This window comes from Dendrobates tinctorius, unplaced genomic scaffold (genome assembly GCF_039654945.1).
Source record: "Dendrobates tinctorius isolate UK_male_01 unplaced genomic scaffold, ASM3965494v1 ptg000039l, whole genome shotgun sequence".
NCBI classification, from domain to species: Eukaryota; Metazoa; Chordata; class Amphibia; order Anura; family Dendrobatidae; genus Dendrobates; species Dendrobates tinctorius.
The window spans coordinates 27,490,949-27,508,000 of NW_027361707.1; the positions used below are offsets into that span (position 1 = coordinate 27,490,949).

Sequence of the window (17,052 nt, forward strand, 5' to 3'; positions counted from 1 at the left end):
AACTCTCTGGTTCTTATGCAGTCAAGGTGCACCTGTCTAATCTGTCCCTGACCAATCACCTAGAGCCCTTGACTATTTAGTTCCGCCACACCCACTGAAACATTGCCTGTGCAATGTCTAATCTCAGTTAGTATCTTGCTGCTGAGGAAGCCAGGCCCTGTCCTGTGTATTTCCTCCTTCTCTGGAGGAATACTTCTTGTCTTGCTTTGTACCTTGTCTGCCTGCCAGGAGGCTGAATATCCTGGCCCTTGAGTCTTGGTCCCAGTACCTTGTCTGTACTCTGTCCTACCTTAGTCTCCCTTTCTCCTTGTCTGTGGCTTCCATCCCTGCTGTATCTTTCCTTGTGTCCTCCCTGTCTGTGCATCTGCACCCTTGCAGCTCTGCCTGCTCGGCGCCCTAGCCGCTCAGCCTACTCCGCACTCCTGCGGCTCAGCCTACTCCGCACTCCTGCGGCTCAGCCTACTCCGCACTCCTGCGGCTCAGCCTACTCCGCACTCCTGCGGCTCAGCCTACTCCGCACTCCTGCGGCTCAGCCTACTCCGCACTCCTGCGGCTCAGCCTACTCCGCACTCCTGCGGCTCAGCCTACTCCGCACTCCTGCGGCTCAGCCTACTCCGCACTCCTGCGGCTCAGCCTACTCCGCACTCCTGCGGCTCAGCCTACTCCGCACTCCTGCGGCTCAGCCTACTCCGCACTCCTGCGGCTCAGCCTACTCCGCACTCCTGCGGCTCAGCCTACTCCGCACTCCTGCGGCTCAGCCTACTCCGCACTCCTGCGGCTCAGTTCCTAACCTGTTCCAACATATTCCACTCCTTCCTGTCTGTATCCATACCTGCACCTTCTGTGTGAACAGGTCCAAACCTGTTCCTTCATATTTCACTCCTTCCTGCTTGTATCCATATCCATACCTGCACCTCCTGTGTGAACAGGTCCCAACCTGTTCCTTCATACACCACACCTGCTTGCCCTGTGTCTCCAAGCCGTGCCTGCTTGCCCTGTGTCTCCAAGCCGTGCCTGCCTGCCAGTGTACCAAGCCTTGCCTGCTTGCCCAGTGTCTCAGCCGTGCCTGCTTGCCCAGTGTCTCAGCCGTGCCTGCTTGCCCAGTGTCTCAGCCGTGCCTGCTTGCCCAGTGTCTCAGCCGTGCCTGCTTGCCCAGTGTCTCAGCCGTGCCTGCTTGCCCAGTGTCTCAGCCGTGCCTGCTTGCACAGTGTCTCAGCCGTGCCTGCTTGCACAGTGTCTCAGCCGTGCCTGCTTGCACAGTGTCTCAGCCGTGCCTGCTTGCACAGTGTCTCAGCCGTGCCTGCTTGCAGTGTCTCAGCCGTGCCTGCTTGCACAGTGTCTCAGCCGTGCCTGCTTGCACAGTGTCTCAGCCGTGCCTGCTTGCACAGTGTCTCAGCCGTGCCTGCTTGCACAGTGTCTCAGCCGTGCCTGCTTGCCCAGTGTCTCCAAGCCGTGCCTGCTTGCCCAGTGTCTCCAAGCCGTGCCTGCTTGCCCTGTGTCTCCAAGCCGTGCCTGCTTGCCCTGTGTCTCAGCCGTGCCTGCTTGCCCAGTGTCTCAGCCGTGCCTGCTTGCCCAGTGTCTCCAAGCCGTGCCTGCTTGCCCTGTGTCTCCAAGCCGTGCCTGCTTGCCCAGTGTCTCAGCCGTGCCTGCTTGCCCAGTGTCTCAGCCGTGCCTGCTTGCCCAGTGTCTCAGCCGTGCCTGCTTGCCCAGTGTCTCAGCCGTGCCTGCTTGCCCAGTGTCTCAGCCGTGCCTGCTTGCACAGTGTCTCAGCCGTGCCTGCTTGCACAGTGTCTCAGCCGTGCCTGCTTGCAGTGTCTCAGCCGTGCCTGCTTGCCCAGTGTCTCAGCCGTGCCTGCTTGCCCAGTGTCTCAGCCGTGCCTGCTTGCAGTGTCTCAGCCGTGCCTGCTTGCACAGTGTCTCAGCCGTGCCTGCTTGCACAGTGTCTCAGCCGTGCCTGCTTGCACAGTGTCTCAGCCGTGCCTGCTTGCACAGTGTCTCAGCCGTGCCTGCTTGCCCAGTGTCTCAGCCGTGCCTGCTTGCCCAGTGTCTCAGCCGTGCCTGCTTGCCCAGTGTCTCAGCCGTGCCTGCTTGCCCAGTGTCTCAGCCGTGCCTGCTTGCCCAGTGTCTCAGCCGTGCCTGCTTGCCCAGTGTCTCAGCCGTGCCTGCTTGCCCAGTGTCTCAGCCGTGCCTGCTTGCCCAGTGTCTCAGCCGTGCCTGCTTGCCCAGTGTCTCAGCCTGCCTGTTAGTCACACCTGTCCAAGTGACTTGTCCCCGAGTGGGATCAGCAGCCACAGACAGACACCACCCTGGAGTGGCACCCGACAGCTACCTGCCGCACAAGCCTGACCTCACCGTCAGAGGCTCCAGTGAAGACTGAGGTAGCTGTCGTAGTCACGCCCCTTCCAGGGTAGTCTGGTTTGTGGCACAGTGGGGCCACAACCCCCCGGCTCGCACCATTCAGCCAAGGCGCGAGCGTCACAGTAGGTACTCCACACGTGGATCTGGTTTCCAGCTGGAAGCACATTGGAAAACCAGTAAGCAGAACAGCCCTTGTCCAGCCTTATCTTTCCTGTTGGAGGCTTCACTCCTTTGTGGAGACGACTATGTGGAGGATGATGTCCCCTCAGTGTGGACTGGGATAGATTCAGGGAGCAGAGGAGCTTCCATCCACTCCCTTGACTAGACAGGAATAGACTGATTTGTACCAGCTCATGGGAAGTGTGCTTCTCCCAGCCGTTTCTATGGCAGCTTGTTGTGAGGAAATTAATCACCTAACTTTCAGATGCATAAATTGACAGATGGCAGAACAGTCCAAATTACAATGCAAATGTATGAATCCTCACTGTATGGACAATGTATTTCATCTTCTAACTCACAGGGCCCTAAGCAGTGCTGGCCCATGAGAACACACACTGCCACACAACTACTGTTTCACTCAGCAGTAGAAAGGGTATCAGGATACTACAAGATAACACCTCTATAAACAATAGATAACACAGGATCCACCATTCACAGTAGATGTCACAGCTCACCTCCTCCTGTACAATGACAAATAACACCTCTATTTACAGTTCATAACACAGGATCCACCATTGACAGTAGGTGATTTCACCATTATCAAAGGGTGATGTCACAGCTCACCTCTTTTCGTTCCCACCACAAAGAGCATTACCGAAATTACAGCATGCCCAGACTGCTGCTCTCCTTCAGAGGTCCCTGAGCCAGTCAATTGCTGTCTATGTCTCTATAGCTACTGAAAAGAGCAGGAAGTAGGTGTTAGTTTTAGACTATGTAAATCAAACATAGAGTCAATGCATCCCTTAAGGCCCTCACACATTAGATCAGCAGTAGTAGAACCTGCCTTTTGATATGTATGGGAGCCTCCCAATCTGGTAGTGGAGATAAGCCGCTGCCAGAAGTGACTGCCAGCAGCTCTTGCCTATATCCCCACAGAAAATAAATGGACACTCAGCTTAGCACTCCTGTGTATGGGGGAATTTGCCTGACAGCTAATGTGTATGACCAGCTTTAGTCCTTCCATTAGCCTCATACTTCTCTAATTGCTTTCAGTATATTACTATTTCTATTTTGTAGTGTCAGCGTTACACAGTTGTACAAGCACTATGTCACTATTCCTACTTTTCTAAAAACAAATTAATTATTTCAACATGAAACAGTGTATGTCCCGGAGTCAAAATCTGACCATTGTCTTGGTGTCCTCAGAATACGTTCAGGCGTTGTGGTGCCACCGGCGTCGTCCAATTGTAGTAGGTGTATGTTATGAATGGGTCACCGAGGAGGAAAAAACAAACATGCTAAGCCCAGAAAAACCAGAGAGGTTTGTAACTATGCAGATTCCCTGATCCTACCACACAACTAGCAGCAGCCGTGGAGCGTGCCTACGATGAGCCTAGACGCCTCGTCACGGCCGGAGGACTAAATAAGCCTAAAGCAAGAAAAGGGAAAACTAACTGCCCCAGAGCAGACCCCAAAGAATAGACAGCCCCCACACATGTATTGACGGTGAAACAAGATGAAAACATTAACACAGGTAGGAAAATAGGCTGAGCAAACGATGGGGCCCAAACTAACTAGAAAGGAGAGGAAAGGAAAGACACTGTCTGTAATCTGCCCAAAACCCTACAAAATAATGTCCAACACTTCTGATAACAAAATTAATCCTGAAATCACTAGACTTCTCCCACTATATCAGCACTCTGAAATATTCTGAGACAGAGCAAAAAGAGGCCAATCTAATAATGGACAAAAAGCAAATTGGCAAATACAGATAAAGGAGAGTGGAAATTCAGCACAGCCCAAGCCGGGGCTGGCTGACCACACACTGAACTGAATAGAACAACAAAATCAAGTGTGAACATTAGCAGAGAAACTTAGCTTGAGCTGACTGGAACAGAGCTGAGAACCAAGACCTGACAAGCAGAAGGAATCACCAGCACCAGAGTAGGCGACGGCTGTCTTAAATCCAATCTGAGATTCCTGAGGTCCAATCGTCATCCTCATTATCAGGTGGCAGATCTCTACTGATTAAATCAGCCTCACTACCTCCTGTTACCACCAGAGGGAGCCTGACTGGTAGACCAGAAAATGAACTCACAACAGTGTATGTCCAATGTTCAGTTGTATGCAGTATATATCAGTCAGAGTGTATATGTCTGGTTGTCCTGTTGCTCGCGGTGTATGTCTGGGTGTATGTCTGCTTGTCCTGTTGCACGCGGTGTATGTCTGGGTGTATGGCCGCTTGTCCTGTTGCACGCGGTGTATGTCCGCTTGTCCTGTTGCATATGGTCTATGTCCGGTCGTCCTGTTGCACGTGGTGTATGTTTGGGTGTATGTCCGGTCGTCATGTTGCACGCGGTGAATGTCTGGGTGTCCTGGTTGTACGTCCGGTCGTCCTGCTGCACGTGGTATATGTTCGGTCGTCCTGTTGCACGCGGTGAAAGTCTGGGTGTATGTCCGGTTGTCCTGTTGCACGCGGTGTATGGCTTGGTGTATGTCCGCTCGTCCTGTTGCACATGGTGTATTTTTGGTTGTATGTCCGCTCGTCCTGTTGCACGCGGCGTGCTGTATGTCTGGGTGTATATCTGCTCATCCTGTTGCACGTGGTGAATGTCCTGTTGCACACGGTGAATGTCTGGGTGTATGTCCGGTCATCCTGTTGCATGCAGTGTATGTCTGGGTGTACGTCCGGTTGCCCTGTTGCACACAGTGTATGTCTGGGTGTATGTCTGATTGTCCTGTGCTCTTTGCATATGTCTGGGTGTCCTGGGTGCATGTCTGGTTGTCCTGTTGCACATGGTGTACGTCCAGTCGTCTTTTTGCACGCGGTGCATGTCTGGGTGTCCTGTGCATGTCCGGTTGTCCTGTTGCACATGGTGTATGTCCAGTTGTCCTGGGTGTATGTCTGATTGTCCTGTGCTCGTGGCGTATGTCCGGGTGTCCTATTGTACGCAGCAAATCAGTATGCCACCGTTGTATTTTGGGCATGTTGTTATAGTGTAATTACTATGCTCAGTGTTGGGTGTTGCCCTTAGCGGCTGGTATACACATCTTTTGGATAAAAATGTGGAAATGCAGCTTCGCTGCCAAGTGCAACCACAATAGCCCAACCCTGTGGAAACATTACACTGGCTGCACTGCTGGCTCTGAGTCTGCGCTACTCTCTCCCTTTAATCTCAGTGTTATGCTTTGTGACATGGTGATCATAACGCAATACAATCCCCTGCAGACAGCAAACTGTTACAGGTATAATAAGGCACTTTCTGCCATGTTATTTGGCCTTCATATAACCCTCATTTGCCCTTTCCCAGTGCTCAGATACTAAATAAAACCACAACTTTCACTTCATCCAAGTGCAGAAACTGTGGATGTGGGTGTGAGAAACGCTGCGGACCGGGAGGAGGGAAGTGTGTGGGCGGAGCAATGTGAATGTCTGTGAGTGCGGGGGTCTGCGGGGCTGTGTATGTGCGCGCCTGTGTGTGTCTGTGTGTGTGTCCCTGTGTATGTGTGTGTGTCTGTGTAGGCAGCCATTGTCTGATGGGACTACTGCTCCCATCCGGCAATGAATGCTCACAATGACAGCATTGCCGCTGATGGGAAAGTAGTCCCATCAGACAATGGCTGTGATCTGTAGTAGAAAAAAAAAAAAAAAAAAAACACATACAGAACATACATGACATAAAAATAACATACAAGACATAACAGAGTATATACTTACCAATCACGTAGTCCCCGAAGTCCTCGTCTCCTTTAATAAAAATAAAATATAAAAACCAACCTATACTTACCTTTCCGCCGTAGTCCAGTTATTAACGAGTGTCCCACGAGGATTTCTGGTGTAGAACAGTGACATCGGATGATGTCAGTGCTCTACACGGCCTCCAGCATGCAATGACAGCGGAGGTAACCCTCCTCGGTGTATATCCCTCCGCCACTGCCGGGAGAGACGTCACTTCAGTTCATTCTCTCACCGGCAATGCTGTGTGAAAAAATTCCCACGCAGCATTGCCATAAAGTGAGAGAATGAACTCACTTGACCTCTTCAGTGATGCATTGCAGGAGGATTATCTCCTGTCAGTGCATCACTGGGAGGCCCTATAGAGCAGTGACATCACCTGATGTCACTGTTCTATAGGGGAGATAGTCGTTGGACACTCGTTATTAATTGGACTGCGTCGGACAGGGAGTATACTATTGGTTTATTATTTTACTTTTCATTACAGGAGACCAAGGGCGTTGCATGGATTTTAGGCGTGCAATAAAGATTGAAAACAGTGTTGTGTTTTATTTCATTAAAATACTTTATTCTTATGTGTGTGTGTTTTACTAACCCTTTGATACTAGAAGATTAATAATGGATAGGCGTCTTATTGACTCCTCTCCATTATTAACCGGGCTTAATGTCACCTTACAATACAAAGGTGATATTAACCCCTTATTACTCCATATGCAACTGCTACACGGGAGTGGGATGAGAGAGACTTAGTCTCAGAATTGGAGCGCCGTACTGTGCTATTTCTGGGGCGGCTGCGGGCTGGTATTTGTAGCCAAGAGGGCCAATATCCATGGCCACTTTCTAGGCTATGAATATCAGCCCGCAGCAGTCTGCGTAGCCTTTTCGGCTATAAAATATAGGGGGATCCCACGTCATTTTTTGGGGGGTCCCCTATTTTAATAGCCAGTAAAGGCTATGCAGACAGCTGCGAGCTGATATTCATAGCCTGGGGAGGGGCCATGGGTATTACCCCCTTCCCAGGCTACAAATATTGGACCAGGGCCGTTGGCTTTCCCTCTCTGGCGCAGAAAATTGTGCGGGAGCCCACGCCATTTTTTTTCCCTTTTTTTCAAAATTAAACATATTGTTCATTAATAAACATCGGCCTTGCTATTATCCATCTATCCATAGATATATCTGACTATCTATCTTTATATAGACATGGGATAGATAAATCTATAGATCGATGATCTATACAAAGATGGATAGATATTATCTATCCCATATCTATCTATCCATCTATCTATTATCATCTGTCTATCTGTGTGTGTAATGGAGTGTGGGCTGGACAAATGTAAAAGAGGAGGTTGTACCAGAAATGACATCACAAATCTTTTTTTTTTTGTTAAATAACATATCTTTATTTACCTTACAAAAATGCATACAATCCACATGGAAAAAAAACGCATGAAAAACGCGTGGATTTTTACCTGCATTTTCTGCCAAGAGAAGAGATGCAGATTTTGTGCAGAAAATTCTGCAGGCAAATCTGCAAAGTGTGCACATATCCTTGGATGAGCTCAGTTCACCAAAAAAATACAACTTTTTGCATCCCAAATGGATCCCTATTTAACCCCTTTCTGCCATATGACGTACTGTCCCGTCCATGTGCACTGGGACTTAATTCCCAAGGACGGGATAGTACGTCATAGCGATCAGTGGCGCCCCCCAGGGGGAGCGCCGCTGATCGCGGCCGGGTGTCCGCTGATTATCACAGCCGACACCAGGCACTATGTGTCAGGGGCGGTCATGGACCACCCCCGGCACATTAACCATACTAAAGAAGTGCGCAGGGAGGGGGCTCCCTCCGTGCTTCCCTGCGACCCTCAGAGCGACGCGATGTGCTGCGTCGTTCCGAGGGTCTCCTCTCTACAGGCCCCTGGATCCAATATGGCCACAGGGGCCTGCAGATAGGCGGCTTCCACAGTGCCTGCAGAGAGCAGGCAGTGAGGAAGTCTGTGCAGTGCCTGTCAGATCGCTGATCTGACAGAGTGCTGTCCAAACTGTCAGATCAGCGATCTGACATGTTATAGTGATATCCCCACCTGGCACAATATAATAAAGTAAAAAAAAAAAAAAAAAAGTGTAAAAATAATTTATAAAAAGTCCCCAAAATAAATAAAAAAAAAAAAAAATTCCCCAATAATTTTTTTTTCTAAATTAAAAAAACCAAACAAACAAACATAGAAATGCACGTATTTAGTACCGGTCGTGTCCGTAACGACCCGCCCTATAAAACTGTCCCACTAGTTAACCCTTTTAGTTAATCCCTTAAAAAAAAAAAACCACACGAAGCAAAAAACAATGCTTTATCATCATACCGCCGAACAAAAAGCGCAATAACGCGCAATCAAAAAGAGGAATATAAATATCCATGGTACGTCATATTGTCCCGCAAAAAACGAGCCCAAATACAGCGTCATCAGCGAAAAAAATTGTTTTCATTGCATAAAAGCGCCAAAACATAAAAAAACGACATAAATGAGGCATCGCTGTAACCGTACTGACCCGAAGAATAAAACCGCTTTATTAATTTTACCACAGGTGGAACGGTGTAAACGCCACCCCCAAAAGAAATTAATGAAATGCTGTTTTTTGTTCATTCTGTATCCCAAAAATCGTAATAAAAAGCGATCAAAAAATGTCACGTGCCCGAAAATGGTACCAATAAAAACGTCAACTCGTTCCGCAAAAAAATAAGACCTCACATGACTCAGTGGGTCAAAATATGGAAAAATTATAGCTCTCAAATGTGGTGATGCAAAAACTTTTTTTTTTTTTTTTTTTACAATAAAAAGCGTCTTTTAGCGTGTGACAGCTGCCAAACATAAAAACCCGCCGTCAATAGTAAATCAAACCCCCCTTTATCACCCCCTTAGTTAGGGAAAAATAATAAAATTTAAAAAAATGTATTTATTTCCATTTTCCCATTAGGCTTAGGGTTAAGGTTAGGGCTAGGGTAAGCCTGCGTGCACACGATGCGGATTCTGCTGCGGATTTTTCCACGCAGATTTGACTCAATCCGCAGGTAAATCCGCCGGTCAAATGACCTGCATTTTACCTGAAGATTTTGTGTGGATTAGCCTGCGGTTTTCCCATGCGTTTTGACACCTGGTAATGGAGCAGGTGTCAAACCGCTGCGTATTCCGCACAATGAAGTGACATGCTGCAGATTTAAAACCGCAGCAAATCCGCCCGGAAAAATCCGCAGCATGTGCACAGCGTTTTTTCATTTGCCATTGAATATAAAGATACTGTACAACGCAGCAGAAACTGCTGCGGATCCGCAGGGCCAAATCTGCTGTGGATCCGCAGCAGAATCCGCAATGTGTGTGCACACACCCTTAGGATTAGGGCTAGGGTTAGGACTGAGATTAGGGTTGAAGTTAGAATTGGGGGGTTACCACTGTTTGGGCACATCAGGTGCTCTCCAAACGCAACATGGCGTCTCATCTCAATTCCCGCCCTTTCTGCGTTCAAAAAGTCAAATGGTGCTCCTTCCCTTCCAAGCTCTGCCATGCACCCAAACAGTGGTTTGCCTCCACATATAGGGTATCAGCCTACTCAGGACAAATTGCACAACAAATTTTGGGGTCCAATTTCTCCTGTTACCCTTGGGAAAATAAAAAATTGGGGGCAAAAATATCATTTTTGTGGAAAAAAATATGATTTTTTATTTTTATGGCTCTACATTATAAACTTCTGTGAAGCACTTGGGGGTTCAAAGTGCTCACCACACATCTAGATAAGTTCCTTGGGGGGTCTAATTTCCAAAATGGGGTCACTTGTGGGGGGTTTCCACAGTTTAGGCACATCAGGGGCTCTCCAAAGGCAACATGACACCCGCAGACCATTCCATCAAAGTCTGCATTCCAAAACGTCTCTACTTCCCTTCCGAGCCCCAACGTGTACCCACACAGTAACTCTTCTCCCACATATGAGGTATCAGCGTACTCAGGACAAATTGGACAACAACTTTTGGGGTCCAATTTCTCCTCTTACCCTTGGGAAAATAAAAAAATTTGGGACTAAAAGATCATGTTTGTGAAAAAAATATGATTTTTTTATTTTCATGCCCGGACGTTATAAACTTCTGTGAAGCCCTTATTTTCATGCCCGGGCGTTATAAACTTCTGTGAAGCCCTTGGGGGTTCAAAGATCTCACCACACATCAAAATGGTGTCATTAGTGGGGGATTTCCACTGTTTTGGCACATCAGGGGCATTCCAAAAGCGACATGGCGCCCGATCTCAATCCCAGCCAAAAAAGTCAAATGACCCTGCTTCTCTTCCGAGCTCTGCCATGCGCCCAAATAGTCGTTTACCCCCACATATGGGGTATCAGCGCACTCAGGACAAATTGCACAATAACTTTTGGGGTCCTGTTACCCTTGGGAAAATAAAAATTGGGGACGAAAAGATCATTTTTGTGGAAAAAATATGATTTTTTAACTGTACGGCTGTACGTTATAAACTTCTGTGAAGCACTTGGGGGTTCAAAATTCTCTCCACATATTTAGATAAGTTCCTTGGGGAGGTCTAGTTTCCAAAATGGGGTCACTTGTGGGGGGTTTCCACTGTTTAGGCACATCAGGGGCTCTCCAAACGTGACATGGCGTCCGATCTGAATTCCAGCCAATTTTGCGTTGAAAAAGTCAAGCGGCACTCCTTCCCTTCTGAGCTCTGCCATGCGCCGAAACAATCGTTTCCCCCCACATATCAGGTATCAGCGTACTCAGGACAAATTGCACAATAACTTTTGCAGTCCAATTTCTCCTGTTACCCTTGGTAAAATAAAAAAATTGGACCTGAAGTAATTTTTTTGTGAAAAAAGGTAAATGTTCATTTTTTTTTTTTTAAAACATTCAAAAAATTCCTGTGAAGCACCTGAAGGGTTAATAAACTTCTTGAATGTGGTTTTGAGCACCATGAGGGGTGCAGTTTTTAGAATGGTGTCACTTTTGGGTATTTTCTATCATATAGACCCTCAAAGTGACTTCAAAATGTGATGTGGTCCGTAAAAATAAAATGGTGTTATAAAAATGAGAAATCGCTAGTCAACTTTTAACCCTTATAACTTCCTAACAAAAAGAAAAATTTTGGTTCCCAAATTGTGCTGGTGTAAAGTAAACATGTAGGAAATGTCATTTATTAAGTTTTTTGTGTGCCGTATCTCTGTGATTTAAGGGCATAAAAATTCAAAGTTGGAAAATTGCAAAATTTTCTAAATTTTCACCAAATTTCTGTTTTTTTTCACAAATAAGCGCAAATTATATGAATGAAATTTAACCACAAACATGAAGTACAATATGTCACGAGAAAACAATGTCCGAATCACCGGGATCCATGGAAGCGTTCCAGAGTTATTACCTCATAAAGGGACAGTGGTCAGAATTGTAAACATTTGGCCCGGTCATTAACGTGCAAACCACCCTTGGGGGTTAAGGGGTTAATATGTGTTCACCCGCAGGTGAACGCATATGTATGATCAAATCAACTTGGTTTGATGCGATCAGAACCCCACTCACCTACAGCCAGGCATTATCAGAGCATTTTTAGGATGGGCTTTCTGTTTCATCAGCAGCCAAACACAATCATTTTACCACCAGTGAGAGGCTTTCATAGACTGCAGCAGCTCTCACCGCAGTGCCGGCTCCCATCATTCACTGAAGGGAGCAGGTTTTTGTGATCGATTGTGAATGACCCATCAGTACAGATTCAGACCTGTGCTCGCTTACTGACCATTCACCCACCTAACGATTTTGTACCTACCCATACCTCCTGTCTTTAACCTGCCTTCCTGACCAATTCTGTCTGCCAGCCTGCGCCACTGGCCAGCGCCTACTTCAAGGACTTGGCTCAAGGTCCCTGCACAGGGGTTAAAGAGTTCCCCTGGGATCTGATAGTCGGAGTAACCAGCCTGTCCATGGTTGCATTTTTTAGAGCTGCCAGCTGACCCCTAACAGCGCCCCTGTAACATATACCACTATTTCCAGAAATACAAAAGGTGCTAACTAGAGATGAGCGTACCCAAACTTAAAAAGTTTGTTTCCGGTGCTTCAGTGAACCCAACACATAAGTTCAGTAACAGGATGATTTGCAGTCTGTAACCACAGAGGCGCATTAGTGTGCATGAAGTCTGTATACACAAAATTAACTAAAATAAAAAGTGCATATCTTTTGATATCTGAGTAATATCTGCAGCAAGACATTCTTAATTGCCACAAAGTAGGTTCTAGAAAATAAACTGCAAGACAAATTCCCAAAATTATGAAGCTTGCTCCTTTCTTACCTCCAAGTTGTCCAGAGACCTCGTGACACTGAACCTCTTTGATCGTCCAAGCGACCTACGTCCTGAGGAGCGCTGGGGACCTGGGACCATCCCACTGGACAGGCCAAATTTTGAGCTCTGTAAAATATGCATATAACAAACAATAAGACAGAAAATTTGGTATCTATAAAACAAAATGCCATATCAATGGATAATGCCAGCACCAATGCTAATGATCAGTATGTAGGTGTTGGCACGGGTATGTACAGTAAGTATAGACATGCGCTTACGGCACTTCTGCCTATGCCAAGAAATTATAGTTGGCTGATGATGGTGCATGAACCATGGAAGGGCCGAGAAGTCAGAAGATAATCCAATTGTAACCTATTTGGTTGGGAAAACCCATTTTTAAAATACTCAATAAGTGAGTCAGTATAAGAGTCCAAGGTTAGGACCATCATCTATTCACCAGACTGAACAGTGTCTGTGAAAATCATTTCTAATGCTGGAAGACCCAATATATTCATCTATTACACAGCCTACCCAATTTAATAAGCACTGTGAAATACCTACTTTCCCCTGTGGTGGTGCTGTAGGGAAATTGAACACTTTCTGCAGATGACCGCTGATCGCTGGGGATCTCAGTATTTGAACACCCTGTGATCCTAAGGTAATAACCACATCAATTCCCCAATATGCAGCGCCTTGCAAGCCTAGAGGTTACACACTACAGGAAACTGATTTTTCATAAATCATCATTGAAACACAGTGTCCAAACCCTGGCTAAATATTAACATCCATAACATGATCCCAATGTCAATATTAATGCAGCAACTGTGAGAATCGTAATAAATCATAGCCCTGACCTTCAATCTCACATGTCACAATTTGCACAGTGTTTTCTCCATTGGCTAATTAAAGAGCTGTGTCTGATATATAGAATGGGGATGACAGTAAGTGTGGAGAGGGAAAACAAAAAAATTACCAAAATTGGAATAAAAAAAATGACAAATAGAATATCTGCTGCTGTTTATTTGTAACCCCTTTAAAAGGGACCCGTCAGCGGGATTGTGCTCAGTGACCTATGACACTGCCTCACTACTGATCATGTACAGATTCATCTCAAATCAAAGCCGAGATCATTAGATCAGGAACAGAACAGACGTTTATTGGACATTTCATAACTTTCCCAAATTATTAGGAAAAACTTTGCATCACAGCCTGCATTGTTCTACTGTACCCAATTTCTTATAAACTGTGTTCCAAATTATTATGCAAAAAGAGTTTAGGAGTGATAAGTTTAGAATTTTTTTGTTTGTCATTTAAACTCATTGATGGTGATGAATGTCAGGGCTCTTTATATCACTGAAAGCAATTGCAGATACCTGTGCAAATTAGTTTGGCAGGTGTGTCCAAATAAAGGCAAGACTACTTAAGAAGGCTGTTCCACATTATTAAGCAGCCTACATTTTTTGCCAAAATGGGAAAGAAAAAGGATGTGTCGGCTGCTGAGAAGCAGCAAATTGTGGAGTATTTAGGTCAAGGCATGACTACAATCAACATTGCCAAGACACTTCATCGTGATCATCACACAATCAAGAAGTATGTAGCTGATTCCCAGCACACACGTGTGCGTGCTGATAAGGAAAAATTGAGGACTCTTTCCAACAGGCAATTGCGTCAGGTTAAAAGAGCAGCTGCAAAAATGCCTTGTCATAGCAGCAGACAAGATTTTGAAGCTGCTGGTGCCTCCAACATCCCCCAAACAACAAGATGCAGGGTCCTTCAGAGGTTTGCAGCTGTGCGTAAGCCATCCTGTCGACCACCTCTATCCACTGCACACAAGCAGAAACGGCTCCAGTGGGCCAAACGATAAATGAAGACTGACTTCCAAACTGTTTTGTTCACCGATGAGTGCCGTGCAACGCTCGATGGTCCAGATGGATGGAGTGGAGGATGGCTGGTTGATGGACACCCCATGAAAACACGGCTAAGGCGCCAACAAGGAGGAGGTGGAGAAATGTTTTGGGCTGGAATCATGGGGAGAGAGATTGTCGGCCCCTTTAGGGGTAAAGATGAACTCAATAATCTATGTGGTGTTTCTAAAACAGCACTTCCTGCCATGGTTCAAGAGGAAGAACCGTGCTTTCCGCATCAAGATCATTTTCATGCATGATGAGAGAGAGAGAGAGAGAGAGAGAGAGAGAGAATGAGAGAGAGAATGAATTTTTTCGGGTTAAATCAGGGTCTGGAGGATCCGCCAGAGAAAAAAACGTTGCAAGCTCCGTTTTGAAATCTCTGAGAATGGTGACGGACAGCAACTTTTGGCGGATCCTCCAAAAAAATGGATGCAACGGACAGCAATCCGTCACAATCCGCCATTAATGGAAGTCAATGGGGAAAAAAACGGATCCTCAAAATAAAATTGAGGATCCGTTTTTTTCAAAACCTGGCGGATTGTGACTGTAAAAAACTGAAGTGTGAAAGAGGCCTTAGATGCAGCAATTTCTGCTGCAAATACATAAAGGGTATCAATATCTGATCGTGGGGGTGCGACAATCCCCCCCATAGAAACCCCCAACAATCTGTTGTTCCTGGTGTCATCGGTGGTTGGAACTGGTCAGACACAGAGCTGCACGGCACAGCTCCTTCGACAGCACAGTGCCCGGGAACTGCACATCCACCACCTATTCAAATCAATAGTGCCCGGCTGCGGCCATTATTCCGTCAGCGGAGCGGTACTGTGCAGCTCCACAACCGAGCAGTTCTGGCTCCACCGACATGAATTGGAGGTGCCGTGGTGTAACGTCCCCATTCTGCCCATTTTGGCAAACGCTCAATGAAAGTCAAAAGTCGCAAAATTTTTCCGCCATCTCCATTTGTGCAAAAATAAATTGCAAACCATACGGACCATCCGTTTAGCACCTGCATAGAGATACCGCTGTCACACTCGGGTCGGGAGAGCTACCGGCCAGTCCAAGCATGGTGTTGCGATCCGTGTGTCAGTTATATGGCTGCCTGACGCTTCCCTAATAGCTACGTAGCATTAAAGGGAATCTGTCAGCAGGTTTTTGATATGTAATCTGAGAGCAGCATTGCATAGCGCAAGAGAGCCAGATTCCAGCCACGTGTCACTTGTTGGACTGCTTGGTTCAGTTTTGATAGAATCCTTGTTTTATCTGTAGGTGTAGCAATGCTAACAATACTGAGATGTGTATAACCCCACCCACACCACCACTGATTGGCAGCTTACTGACAATGTACATTGGGAGCTGCCAATCAGTGGTAGGGGTGGGGTTACACAGATTAGCCTGACTACAGTGCACGTGAGACCTAGTCAGGCAGTGATAATCTCCTGCTGATAAAACACCGATTGCTTTGAAACTACAGCACACAGCCTAATAAGTGACACATCCCTGGAATCAGGATCTCTTGCTCTACATTATTCTGCTCTCAGATTAAATAGCAAAAACCTCCCTTTAAGCTGCCTATACACATGAATGAATGTTCGGCCAACAGCGCTCTCTCCTGACTCCATCATTGCTCAGGCTCTCTGTTCTCTAAAAGTAGAGCGGCAGAACAAAAGGGACGGACAATTAACAGCTGGATCCTTATGTCCCCAGACAATCAGTCGGAGAACATCGAGAATGCTCTTATACAAACTAGATTTTTGGCAAATTATGCAAATTAGCATGTTCTGATGCCTTTTATCCAGTCTTGAAGTGAATATTTTTACAGCTTCACGTGTTTTCCATAAAAGAAAAAAAAAAGTGCAACAGGAGCCAAGCTTAATATAAAGAGACAAGATTGCACTATATGATATATGCATGGCGTCCAACCAAAAGTCCTGCCAAATCTTGGAAACCGTGGAGTAATCCCCCCAAAAAAACTCACATTACCACAATGTACACGTGAAACGGCCATCAGCGAATTATATATTTTCCAAAATGCCTGATATCACGCAACACAAGGGATTAGGGGAAGCAGAAAATGAAATCTGCCTCTGCGAGTTCTCAGTCCCTATGAAATAAAATATCCTTTGTAGAAAGTATAGATGTCGACGAACAAAACGCAAACTGAACTTGGTTTTCTAGGAATACACATTCATAAGAGAAATAGGACCACCAGAACCCCCACCGATCAGCAGAATATGTGCCTGTGCCGGGATACCCCACTGTATCTGGAAAAAGATTAAAGGGATCTGTCAGGAGGTTTTTGTGTAATCTGAGAGTATGATGTATGGACAGAGACCCTGATTCCAGCGATGCTTCACTTGCTGCTCTGTATGCTGTCATTTTGATAAAATCACAGTTTTCTCTGCTGTAAGTCTAGCAGTGCTCTGAATGCTGAAACCTTTAGAACACCACCAGTACACCACTGATTGACAGAAAGCTACTTATCAGTGGTGGCGGTCGGATTACACAGAGCAGCAGGACTAGATGGCATGAGGCATCCTGTCCTGTAGTGATAATCTCCTGCTGATAAAACAC

General features: G+C 46.4%; 1 protein-coding gene across 1 annotated transcript in view; it reads right to left on the minus strand.

The window, feature by feature from the left end:
* Positions 1–17,052, minus strand: part of RGS12 (regulator of G protein signaling 12) — a 190,883-nt gene that overhangs the window by 140,187 nt on the left and 33,644 nt on the right. Inside the window, exon 3 of the mRNA XM_073574567.1 lies at positions 12,584–12,700. Coding sequence (XP_073430668.1) covers positions 12,584–12,700 — 117 coding nt within the window. The remainder of the gene's footprint in view (positions 1–12,583; positions 12,701–17,052) is intronic.